This window comes from Hyperoodon ampullatus, assembly GCF_949752795.1.
Source record: "Hyperoodon ampullatus genome assembly, chromosome: 6".
Classification (NCBI taxonomy): Eukaryota; Metazoa; Chordata; class Mammalia; order Artiodactyla; family Ziphiidae; genus Hyperoodon; species Hyperoodon ampullatus.
Window position 1 is genome coordinate 30989246 of NC_136919.1, and position 13825 is coordinate 31003070.

The following is a 13825-nucleotide window of genomic DNA, read 5'->3' on the forward strand; positions in this document are numbered from 1 at the left end:
CTGCGTTTTGTTTCAACGTACCATTTATTGGTACCTACTTTGTGTCATGCAGTGTGGCAGATGCTTTACATGTCATTTTATTCTTTCCACATGCAGTCTAAATTCTAAAGAAAAGTTTAGAAATGAGAATAACCTGTAGGTTGGGGGCTGGCTGCATGTTCTCAGTTGGTGCTAATATTTTACATGGAATTCCTTATTTTCTTTTGTATTACTCTTATCAAACTATTGTATCAATATTTATTTTGTTTTCCCTAACACAGTAGTAAGATGACAGAATTCTTATTTTCCTCTTGTTTGTGTCCCATTTATAGCACTCCTATTTAAGAGTGCTTCTTCAGTGTATTGTATTTTGTATAAATTCTGAGAGCTTTATGACCTGCCAATTGGACCATGTTCACATTTTGAGTAGAGCCATGCAGCTTGGTGCTTTCTCAGTGATCACTGCTGAAAATCATGAAAGATTATGTGGTCCATTCATAGAAGATTTATGAATACTAACAAGCCTTTTGATTATCATTATCTGGTTGGTAAGTGTAGAGTTAGTATGAATGGACAATCAGATTATTACCCTCTTTTTTTTACCTGGCAGTAACACTATAACTTAAACCAGAGAGTATGTATTCTTTTTGGCCACAGTGAATCAAAAGATTGGTCTTGATCTAATTTATAAATGAATAAAATGTACAACCGTAGCAACTGATTTAATTGCCTCCAAGTCAGAGACCAGCAAGGGAAACTTGATTGTTAAAAAGGGGAGGAAAAAATCCTTAAATTTAGTAATGCAATTTTAACTAATTCCTTTATTCAACAAATAACTAATTATGTGCCAGAGAGACAAAAACAAGGCACAGTCCTCCCCATGTTTAAGGAGCTTGCATTAGAGTAGGCAGTCAAACTTCTCTTTGTTCTCCACAATACCTAGTCGAAGTCTTGTACATAGATGGCCAAAGTTAATTCACTCAGCAAATATGTCTTGTGTGCCTACTATATGCCAATAGTGATTGACAGGTGATGTCATATCTCCAACTGGTTAATGGTGCTTCTTGGGAATTGCAAATATGTCCATCCTTTTCACTGGTTACTAGAAATTGAAATTGGAAAATTGTCTCGCTTTCTTCTGGCATATAAATATATAATGCTTTCCTAATTAGAGAGAAAGGGGTTAAATTCATTATTAAACTTCTCATAGCAATGTAATTTGTTTTTCATAATGAAAACTGTTCTGCATCAAAAGATTTCCTTTTTTCTTTCTTTATTTTTAATTTATTGATTGATTGATTGATTGTTGGCTGCATTGGGTTTTTGTTGCTGCTTGCAGGCTTTCTCTAGTTGAGGCAAGCAGGGGCTGCTCTTTGTTGTGGTGCATGGGCTTCTCATTGCAGTGGTTTCTCCCATTGTAGAGCATGGGCTCTAAGCGCATGGGCTTCAGTAGTTGTGGCACGTGGGCTCAGTAGTTGTGGCACATGGGCTTAGTTGCTCTGCGGCATGTGGGATCTTCCTGGACCAGGGCTCGAACCCATGTCCCCTGCATTGGCAGGTGGATTCTTAACCACTGCGCCACCAGTGAAGTCCTAAAACATGTTTTTTAAGGACTATTTTTTTCTCTTTGTATATCCTACAAGTATTATTGAGATAGCAAATCAAACAAAATTTTTAAACAAGAATTAGCCTCCAACTTGCCAATTCTTTGTTTCAAATAATTTGATGTTTTAGACCAGTAGATCTTAACTAAGGGTGATTTTGCACCTGCCACTGCTGCCCACCCCCCACCCCCCCACAAGGACATTTAGTAGTGTCAGGAGACATTTTTAGTTGTCACAGCTGGGTGAGAGGTTACAGGGAGGCTGCTGGCATCTAGTGGATAGAGACCAGGGATGCTGCTAAACATCCTGCAAATGCACATGACAGCCCCATACAACCAAGAATTGCCCAAGAATTGTATTAATACCATGGTTTAGAAATCCTGTTTCTGATAGTGTACTTTGTAGTCAATGTTGAAAAGCATATATCATTATATATAATATGTAACATCAAAATATAAGAGATTAAAAGTAGTTATTTCTGTCTGTTTTATTTACCAGATGGCTTTTGAGTGCTGTCTGTATGCCAGGAGATAGGAGTTCCAGATATTTTGAAGGCATAAGGTCCCAGTTCTCAAAGAGCTCACATTCTAAAGATAAAGATGATATGTAAACTAAAAAATTATAAAATAATATGCTAAGTTTTATAATAGAGCTGAGAAGTAAATAGCTTTGTTTGGGTGCATCAGAGAATACTTGACAGAGGAGGTAAAGCTTGAGTAGTTTGTAGAAATTCTGCTCAAACTTGGAACACTCATTCAGATGTTGGTTAGGAAAGGACAGCCCAAGCAGAGGGAACAGCATGTGGAAAAGCCTGGAAGTTTGTGAAACAGCAAGAAGTATAAGTAGTTTATTATGCTTAAATGAGGCTGGAGTTTTAGGAAGAGGCCTGCCTTAGGAGGGCCTTGAAGCCAGGGAGTTTGGAATTTTCCTGAGGGCAGGGATGTAATACAACTAATGCCCAGTTTACAGAAATCATTCTGAAGGTTGTACACAGGATGGAATTAAGAAACCCTCTGAGAGAATAGTTTAACTGACCCAATAAGAGATCGTGATGGTCTGAAATAATACAGAAAGATCCGATTGTTGGGACTTGGTATCTTGAATGTCTTGAATAGTGTGGGAAGACGTAGATGGAAGATGTAGATTAAGAAGATATAGGATGGGGGCCTCCCTGGTGGCGCAGTGGTTGAGAGTCCGCCTGCCAATGCAGGGGATACGGGTTCGTGCCCCGGTCCGGGAGGATCCCATATGCCGCGGAGCGGCTGGGCCCGTGAGCCATGGCCGCTGAGCCTGCGCATCCGGAGCCTGCGCATCCGGAGCCTGTGCTCCGCAACGGGAGAGGCCGCGACAGTGAGAGGCCCGCGTACCGGGAAAAAAAAAAAAAAAAAAAAAAAAAAAAGAAGATATAGGATGACTTCCATACTTCATCTTGGGGATTTTATGGGTGGTGGAGCCATTAACCAGGGTAGAATTAACACGGGAGGAGACAGCAGATTTAGAGAGTGGGTGACGGAAAAAAATGTTTTCAAACATGTTATCTTTGCAGTATCTGTGGACCATATGTTTTTTGCCCAGGAGCTTATTCTTTTTTTTTTTTTTTTTTTTTTTTTTTTTTTTTGCGGTACGCCGCCCTCTCACTGTTGTGGCCTCTCCCATTGCGGAGCACAGGCTCCGGACGCGCAGGCTCAGCGGCCATGGCTCACGGGCCTAGCTGCTCCGCGGCATGTGGGATCTTCCTGGACCGGGGCACGAACCTGTGTCCCCTGCATCGGCAGGTGGACTCTCAACCACTGTGCCACCAGGGAAGCCCAACCCCAGGAGCTTATTGAATACGTGTCTGATTATGATTATTAGAAAAGACACAGAAGAAGCATTGTAGCCTAGGAGTAAAGAATTCTGTTTCTTAGTAGTTTGCCAGTGATTGCTTAAAAGGCCTTGGAAGTATGACTTATTTTTTTCATCTGTAATGTTTGGAGCATGACGATGGAAACATATCTCTTAGGGGTGTTGTTATAAGTGATTTTGAGCTAAAGAATAAATAATTGACTATTAAAAGGCATTTGATATATTGTAGTAGTTAAACATTCTGGGGACTATAGCAACTGTTTACCAAGATAAATGTTTATATACCCAAGTTAGTTTCCTAAGATCACTCATTCTGATGGCCTTTGAATAACACTGGCTGAATTGCATGGATTGCCTCTGGTGTGGTTTAGGTAAGCTTTTGTTCTTTGTTTTAGACTTTTCATTACTCTAGCATGGTTTTTCCCTGCCTTTTGCATTAGAAGAAAACTGTTGTCTTGCTGTTTATAACCAAACATCATATGTTTATACTTCTATTAAAAAAAATAAAATAGATACTACCTTAGAAGGGTTCACTAAAAATGCATTAGCTAATAAACATGAAAAGAAAAACAATTGTAAAACATTGGCCATTTCTGGGTTGTTTTAATCTTCTTCATTGAGGCTTCTCTGTCCATGAACCCTTTGAGCAGGAAGCAATATAAGGTTTCTTCTGATTGTTACTACTAACACACTGTAAAGATCTTTTTTCTTTAATCTATTTAGTACAGGATCTATTTAGTACTGGCCTCTGTCCCAGAATACCATCAGAGATAAGGCTATTATCCTTTCATTGAGCATTATCCTGGGAAAGTCTTTATAAAATTGAACTCTGTTGCACCTGCTGACCTCCTTTTTCTAATGAAAAAAGGGTGGGGCTGGAGATTATGTTCACTGAATTCAGATGGAGCAGTGTGTTTGACAGCACTGACACAATATGCTTTAGTGAGGGCTTTTCATATTGTGCAAATCAATTCCATCTTGGACTCTGAAAGAAGTAAGTTGACGGTTCAGATCAGGAAGTTGATGATCACGTTGGGTGCTCTGCGGTTATTGGCACAGTTGCTATTGTTTCATGAGCAATTCTATAATAGGACTCCCAGCTATTTTAGAATTAATCTAAGATGTTTGCTTGCCACTGCTGCCATATTTTCTCTAAAATTGCTATAAATAGTATCTAGTTGCATTATCTTTAAACACAAGAGCCTAATTTTAGAAGAGTTAGATGCTTAATATTCATGTTTAACTTAAGAAAAAGAAAGTCATTAAAATGGAAGAGAATGATTGAAAACAATTTCAGAAACTTAGTTTTCTGTTGAGTCTATCTTAAGAGCTGAAGAAACTTGAAGAACAGTGCCATGTAACTTTCAAGTATCTCTTTAAAAATATTTCACACTGTCAAATTACTTGAATTATTTTTATATAAAATAGGTGATACATGTATTTATGTAAATGTGCTATTAAGGCCCACGTATTCAAACACTTAGCAAATTGGTTGCTGGTTTAGGGGCAGCATTACTGAATTAAATGCAGGTTTGTGGCTTTCTAAAAGTGCTTTTGATTGAAAGGACCAGATATAAATGAAACAAATCTCCCAATTTTGTTGTCCCAACAAATCTTTTTTTCTATATTCCCTTCTAGTTCCTTCTCACGTCCTCACATGATGTTTCCATAATTAATCCAATGTTAAAGTCTGCCTTCACATTATAATTTAAACATTTTCCATGGTGATACAGTGCAAAATCTCATTATTGCTATGATATAAATGCAAAGCTATTCTATATGTATTTAATAATGAAGTATTTGACCAAATTAGTAACCTCGTAAGCACTTCAATTAATGAAATACAGTTTACGTGATATAATGTAGTAGGTCTCAGCAAAATTAGAACTAAAGCCTAGATCTCCTTAGTTAACAATATCTATTGTACAATGAATCTTACAGTATTCTAGTTGCTATGTTATAAAATTAGCAGGTCAGTTAAATAAGACTTATCAAAGATAGGGTGTACTGTATCCATTTGAATTTTATGTATTATTTAGATATATATTAGCCATATAGTCAGAGAATAAGCAATCTAGGACCGAATTTAAGCTGTTTTAAACTATCTGAAAACAGGGAATCCTTTGATCAATTTATTGATTTTATCAATTAATTCAGTTTATTTACAGTTACTGTTTCCTGCCTTTTAAATAAGGAAAAAGTAATACATTATCTGAATGCATATGTGCTATATGCAATAATTTTAAATATTTAGTAATGGATAGCATCAGAAGGAGAGATGGCATATGTAGTTGAAGATGGGTTTCGTAGTCAAAGAGATCTAGGGTTTAACCCCAGCATTACTGGCTTAGCAGCTGTGTCACCCTGGGCAAGTTATTTACCTTGTCTCTTAGCCTCTATTTTCTCCTCTGTCAAGTGGGCTTAAAAAGGCCTGCCTAATGGAGTTACAGTAAATGATATAATTTATATATATGATGAGAGGAGAGGCTCACCCCACTGCATAATAGGAGGAAAGCCCAGGTCCTCTATCTATCCCAGCCCTCCTCTTGGCGTGGGGAAGAGAACCAGCCTCAGGAATGGGCTGCTTTCAATCTAACCCTCAGAAACACTGGGGCTGGCAAAAACTCTTGGTTTCTTCAAGAGGATATTTTTATCATGCTTCTTTGGTTCTGTTGTTTGAAGACATTCCTAGACACAGTTTGGTCAGTTACAATGAAAAGTTGACTCTTTATTTAAAAAAAAATATGTGTATATGTATGTCAACTTGTATAGGACCTGATATATGGCACTCAATAAAAGTAGCTCTAGTACTTATTGTTATTACCCTTAATATTATTAATTAAAATTTGTATATAAGTTACCAGAGAAAAATCTGTTTCAAATGATTGAGAATTGATACTATAGACCAAATCAGACTTTCATTAATTCTATAATGTTTGAAAGTTGTATATGTTGAGTTAATATTAACCTATAAAATAAAGTTAAAGTGAATTAATAGAAGAATTTATTGACTCTGTTCTGCTAGCTAACATATAGCTTTTCTTTCAACAGGCTCAGCGCTATGCAGCTACAACCTAAAGCCTTCTGAATATACTACATCATCAAAAGCTTCTGTTCTTTGCCCCAAACTACCTGTTCCAGCGAGGTAAATTTTATTGTATTTTGTTAACTTGTGACTTCTGTTTTTGTAGGTAGTTTTTAAACTGTCTTTGTTTTTCTGAGAAAAGAGTCACTTGATGATACCTGTTGCCCAGTTTCAGTACTTTTACAACAAAATTTTAAAAGTAGTAATAGAAATGACATTGTGAATTTCACATCATTTTAAAACACACACACACACACACAAACAACTTTTCTTATTCTCAGGTATTTTAAATTTCTTTTGGGGGCTCACTTTTTTTTTTTTAATGCCATAGTTTTTAAGTATACAAAGCAGCTGAATCATTATAAAACCCACAACAAAATTGGAAGCCAAGTCTCACACTCTCCGAAGATTCTTTGAAGTTGGTCATACTTACTGGTATTATTTTAAAATTTTCTTTGTAAGTTTAAAAAATATGCCAGTGATTATTCTCCATAGTTTATTTCAAGCTATATCCTTTAGGTACATTCTCTATAGTAAGCTGTTTGTCTTCATCAACAAACATTTATTGTTAAGTACCTACTGCGTGTAATGAATGCAAAGATGAAACAAGAAATGTTCTTTGTTTGGAAGGATCTCACGGTAGTTTTAAGTAAAGCAAATTTTAAAATTATAAATTGATTTTTTTTAAAAAGGAAATAAATTCTCAAGCATTGTGGAATATATCCTCAGAATTAGGTATATAGTTTTTGGAGCATGTCTGACCTTGAGAACCTTAGCATATATCACTAACCATGTATGACATGAGTATTTCCCAGGAATATTGAATCAAAACCACTTTTTACTGTATCTCAGTATGTTATAGCAAGCTATTAGTTAAAATTCTTATCTTATGTCTCCTTTCCTTCAACTTCCTTATGGGTGTTACTTGTGCTTTATTAACTTGAATTTGAAATTTTCTGTTGAATAGTCGACAAAGGATATATCAGTTTAATTGATTTCCAGCTCTTTTAGTCCTGTCAAGTTGCTATTGAAATTAAAATTCGGGAAACTCCATTCATGAAAATTGAGAATGTTAGGGAGGCTGAGACAGTAAAGAAAAGAGATTCTTGGGCTTCCCTGGTGGCGCAGTGGTTGAGAGTCCGCCTGCCGATGCAGGGGACACTGGTTCGTGCCCCGGTCTGGGAAGATCCCACATGCCGTGGAGTGGCTGGACCCATGAGCCATGGCCACTGAGCCTGTGCGTCCGGAGCCTGTGCTCCGCACTCCGCAACGGGAGAGGCCACAACAGTGAGAGGCCCGCGTACCGCAAAAAAAAAAAAAAAAAAAAGAAAGGAGGTTCTTTGAATAGAGAAAATTATCAATGTAAAAAGAAGAAAAGTTCTGTTCTCTATTCAACTGCTAAAGCCTATTTTAAATGCATACTTTGAATATAGAGTCACTATTTTAAGGCATAAGTATATTATAAAAGGATAACCAGGAAGCTGTGGTATGAGAATGAGGTTGCTCTGCTCTAGTATAATATGGGTGGGCAGTTCATACTTCAAATCCTCCGGCACCTCTGACCTCTGATTCTACCATGTTGAGGACTGCCTGTTCCTGGTTATACTGGGTGATCCAGTCTTGGCTGCACACTCATGGACGTCTCACATACAGCATCCTAAGGGCATTCACTAGGAGACAAAACATAGTATTAGGGGCTTGGGTTTTAGAGATGGACAGGCTCGGCTTCTAACAAGGTTATCCACTAATGTTTTAGTAATCCAAGATGCAATGATGAACCTAAACCATGTGAAAACCGGCTATATACTATATTTATACTGTTTTTTAAAGATCCTCACATTTTACTTATCTTAGTAGTTCACAGTCTATCACTTTTGTCTGAACTCACATTGTTGGAAGGTAAAAGAGAAGCAACAGTTGATAGAAGGAAGGCAAATCAAGATCTTGTAAATATCATCATCTGGTATTTGGCAAAGTGAAAGGATCAAAAAACAAGAATAAATTTGTTTTAATAAAAAACTTAGGGCACTACCCTGTTTCACACACAGTATTAGATTAGATACCAAATCTCCAAAGATGAGTAAGATCTAGTCTCTGTCCTTAAGAAACTCTGTCCTTAAAAAGAGTAGGGACTATGCTTTGATTGACTTTTCTATATGCACCAGAAGACCAGCACTAGGCAAACCTGTGATGCAGGCAAATGGCCCTCAGCATCTTTTATGTCTCCTTTGCTGTCCCTCTGGGAGCACAGCAGTGGGACAGAAAGAACTGAACTTTGAGTCCAGATAGGCCTGGGGCTGAATTCTGTGCTACCACTTTCTATTTGTCAGCTTAAGCAAGTTTGTTAAGCCCTCAGTAAACCAAGTTTTCTCATATGTAAAATGGGAATATCAATACCTCTCCCATGGAATTGCTATAAGAATTATGTAAGATAATATGTGTTAAATATTCATTATTGTGCTTGGCATTTGGCTTAGGGACTATTATTTGTCTCAACTTCTAGAGCCTTCCAACCTTCCTGGGTACCCAGGAACCTTCTGCAGCTGAAGGTGCCTGTTTTAAAGAAAAGCAGTTGTAAACTAATTTGCAATAAAACATTCATGCCACATAATTGCCAAATGGTTACTATTCCTAAGAGCTTTTGAATTTTAAAAGCAACTGCCTAGAAAGGGCCATATTGTATCCAAATTCAGAACTCTACTGGTGACATGCTAAACATAGTAGCAACAGGGAGTCTAGCCAGCCCTTATACTTACAGTGCTTAAAGGTTTGAGTATAGCTAGAAAAAACTGCAATACTAGAAACAGATTTCATAAGTTCAGTTTATTCATCAAACATTTATTTTGGTACTTCCAGATGCCAGAAAGGATACTTGGTGTTGAGGAATTAACATGATATGGAAATAAGAAAATAATAGCCAAGAAAAAAATATTATCTATTTTTTTAAGTGAAAGATTCAAGGTGAATTAACATTTATAAATCATCTATTGGATGCCAAGTACAATATTATGTTTCTCATATGTACTATCTCACTTAACCCTCACAAAAGCCTATAAGGATATTGTCCCTGATTTATAGATGAGGAAATAGAAAATAAGAGGTTAAATGGGTTGCCCAAGGCCACACAACTGATTGTTGGGAATCAGAATTTGAATCTAAGATCTTGTAAAGTCTATACCACAGTTAGTTTGAAGGGAAAAAAGGGAGTATAGGAATGAAAGAGGAGAGAAAAGAAATAAAATGAAATATGTGAAAATCACTGCACATTGCCATTAGATTCTTGATTACTTATTTCCTGCCTTTGCTGTGCTATAGAGACATTGCCAAAACCCTTTAGTTTTATTCTTTCTTAAATAAAACTTTTAATTAGAAGTCTTGTGTAATTGCTTATTTATAACCTGAAGTTTTAAGATAATTGTGTGAAGTGCAACCTCCTATCTTCTCTTACGAAGGCATATGGACAAGATATTAGGCATTGTTTGTCATCATACTTTGAGGGAGCTCATTAACTGTGATAGTCTGGACTTAAAAGCAAATGGGCAGGGACTTCCCTGGTGGCATAGTGGTTAAGAATCCGCCTGCCAATGCAGGGGACATGGATTCGAGCCCTGGAAGATCCCACATGCTGCAGAGCGGCTGAGCCCGGGCGCCACAGCTATGGAGCCTGCGCTCTGCAGCCTGCGAGCCACAGCTGCTGAGCCCACATGCCACAACTAAAGCCCGCGCGCCTAGAGCCTGTGCTCCGCAACAAGAGGAGCCCCCACTCACTGCAACTGCACGCAGCAACGAAGACCCAACGTAGCCAAAATTTAAAATAAATAAATAAATAAATTTATTTATTTTTTTAAAAAAAGCAAATGGGCAATATGTTTGCCAAGGTAAGATACAATTTTCCTATGAGTGGCTAATTAAAAAAAAATCTTTAAAAGACTCATTATAAATTCATTTTGTTCTTGTTGACTAATGTTTCAATAAAGTGAAACAGCATTGGTTCCTAATGAGACAGCATTGACTTCTTAAAGATTCAATATTCTGTAGGCTTCAAAAGGTAGAAAAACTTACTGTAAATAGAATACTTTATGCTCATTCTCTTAATTAAGAAGCACAGAGTGTGTCATTTAGGTTAGACACTAAAGTAGAAGTGATCTCATATACTAGGTTCTCAGAAGGGTTATTTTCTGAGAGGTATATGAAATCAGGTAACATCTTAAATTCATCATATCACATGGGATTTAAATGGTAAAATATAAGACAAGCCATTTCAATGCCATGATTACTAAAATTTTTTTAAATAATAAAATAATTCAAACAGAATAATTCATGACTAGTCAAGTTGTTTCTGTTTGGGAAAGAGTTGAGAAAGAGAATGACAAGGGGGCTTCCCTGGTGGCACAGTGGTTGAGAGTCCACCTGCCGATGCAGGGGACACGGGTTCGTGCCCCGGTCCAGGAGGATCCCACATGCCACGGAGCGGCTGGGCCTGTGAGCCATGGCCACTGAGCCTGCGCGTCTGGAGCCTGTGCTCCGCAACAGGAGAGGCCACAACAGTAAGAGGCCCACGTACCACAAAAAAAAAAAAAAAAAAAGAATGACAAGGGAATCTAGTACGTTTCACTTTAAAGCTAAGTATTTAATTTCATTTTTGCTGTTGTGTCCAAATATTATCTTCGGTTTTGTTTGCTTTCTATTTCTGTTATTCCTTACCACTAAGAGCAGCTTTTGACCATTTTGACCATCAGCTAAACAGTGTAATCAGCTTGTGCTATTTTTATACCTTTAAATTTAGAGCTGTCAGGTTTTTTAAACTGACATAGATTGAATTATAAGGCAAGGGACTGTTATTTTATTCCAGTTCTTTGAAAGATACTTGTAAAAGTACTCTTTCTGATTGGCCAAGTGTTTATATACAGTATACAAATGACTTGAAAGCGTAAGTTCAAAACTGATATTACTCAGCTTTTCCTCTTAAATACAAATGAAGGATTAGAATTTTAAGACTATAATCCTTCCCTTTTCAAATCAGCTATCCTCATTATAAGTATGAAAAGCAGAAAAATACTAAAGCTACTGGGCATCCTGCTTCTACTAATTTAGAATCATTGATTTATGGGTGGACATTATTATTATTATTATTATTAAGATGTGAAAAGACTTATAGAGGACTTACTTCTACCCTTTCAGCTAACAGAAGGAAGGACTGAGAAAGAGAGATGAAGTGACCTGTGTAATGTTAGGAGAATCACCCAGGGCTTTTGAGCCCAAGTCCAGTTTTCTTTTCTTTATCACAAGTTCCACTCTCTTTTGGAAATGATGTATATTTCTCTTTGAGTATAAAAATACATCAACATCCTGTTAGGATATGGGAGATTTAAGTGGAGCCACCTCTGGATAGAAGATAAAGTTTAGGGTTATATGACAGGAACAAGGAAACGGGGGAGCAGGACCAAAAAAACTGGTGGGTATTAAAAACAGAACATCAGTATCCTTAAGGTGGATGTATTTTATGTTCAAGGTTGGAGGCAAGTGAGTTAAACTGAGATGACATCAGAGATGTAGGGTAATAAAGCAGATGAAGATGTAGACAGGCATGGAGCAGAGAGGACTTTAGTTTTGAAGGACAGAGAACCAGCCTTTTAGTTAAAATACGGTTAAAAGTCCTTAGACAGGGACATTAACCTGGCAGGGACAGTATCTAGACAGTATCAGGAAAAAAATAGTTGTAGGTCACAACACAGTTGTCAAGTTTAAAGGTTTCTGTCCCAAGTTAGCCTCCATTGAGTAGGAACTTCTAGTTAATCTTTTTTCATTCTTTCCTGTAATATTTCTAACTAAATCCATATCACCTAAAAGTATTCTGTAATTTAATGTCTTTTTAAATCATTAGTAAAACAACTTTTGGTCAAAATATGGTGGCTTACATACCTGTAATTCAAGCATTACTCAGAATGCTCTGGCTTTCTGCACTTTGTGACAAAATATCAAATCTTTGGTATTATCTTTCACCGACACCATTTTGGAGGTGTATACAAATACACCTACACATCACAAGAGGCAATTTTTAAAAAATGAACATGCATGTCATCATCATTTTTGGGTACATTTTACTTTAGAGCATAACTAAGTAAGGTAAGGCTAAATCTTTAAAATTATATTATTTTATTGCTCCATGAAGTTTAACATCACGGAAGATGTTGCTTATTCTTACTCCCAACAGTGCCCATGTACCAACATTTAAGGAAAATCAATATATAATTCACTTATATTCTTACTTGAAAAGAAATATTCTAATTGTTTTTTGAGGAAGGAAACAAAGGTAGTGTTTTGCTTTGGGTTATACAAAGTTGCTTTGCTGAGATTAGAAACCTTGGGATTTTATTTGGTGTTCAACCATGTAATCTTATTCACTAATTTGACCAAAATACAGTGCCAATCAAGAATGAGAACACACTTATTGCAGTCCAGTCAAAAGTGTTATGTTAGACTGTGACTGATAGTCCTACAAATAATTCTGACAATGTGGGATTCGTGTTAGTAATGACTAAATTTTAACTTAATGCACACATAAGTGTGTGTTTGTGCATAGGCGCATGTATGGGCTCTTTTAGAATCCAAATAAGTCACAACTGAGGGCATGTTCATAGAACTTTGCTTAAAATCTCTCACTGATTAGTGCATACATGTTCTCAGAAGCTAAAATAGAACCATGTTATAACAAGCTATATTTATGTCACGGTTTATACATAGCTATGTTCCTTCACAAGTGAAAGCTGCAGTCAGTATAAACCTGATATAATTGATTCCCTCTTTTTTGGACACAAATAATCTCATAATAATAATAACATCAAAAAGAAAAGAAAATGGCCCAGAATCCCATGACCCTAACAAATCAGAGATTTTTCATTTCTTTATATTTTTTCCTGTTCTCATTCTTATGTATATATCTTTTATACAGAGGTGTAATCATCACATTAGATATCAATTTTGGGGTTTTTTCCCTTGTACTATTAAATCATAAGTTCTTCCATACATTAGTATTCAAAGTTATTGTTTCAAATAGCTGCATATTATGCTGTATGTTGATATCTTGGTATGACTACTTTGTATGAGTTATTAAGTTTGTGCCCCGAATACCTTTTTTAATCTAAGGTTTTGTATGCTGTTCTGAGAGAAGAAATACTCTATTAATGGTGGCATGTTTCAAGCAAAAGTATGTTTGTTTTTATTTTTAGATAGCTTATGGCAAAAATTCATTTTCAGTTCAATGAAGTATATGTTTGTAAGTTTTGCCATCTGCCCCTTGATTGATAGATGT

At 36.6% G+C, this 13825-nt stretch overlaps 1 protein-coding gene across 2 annotated transcripts in view; it reads left to right on the forward strand.

Moving 5' to 3' along the window:
* Positions 1-13825, forward strand: part of SLC44A1 (solute carrier family 44 member 1) — a gene marked incomplete at its 3' end in the record, with an annotated part of 204700 nt that overhangs the window by 101199 nt on the left and 89676 nt on the right. For both annotated transcript variants that reach the window (XM_079707177.1, XM_079707176.1), the window contains exon 5: positions 6480-6573. In XM_079707177.1, the coding sequence (XP_079563303.1) occupies positions 6480-6573 (94 nt within the window). The remainder of the gene's footprint in view (positions 1-6479; positions 6574-13825) is intronic.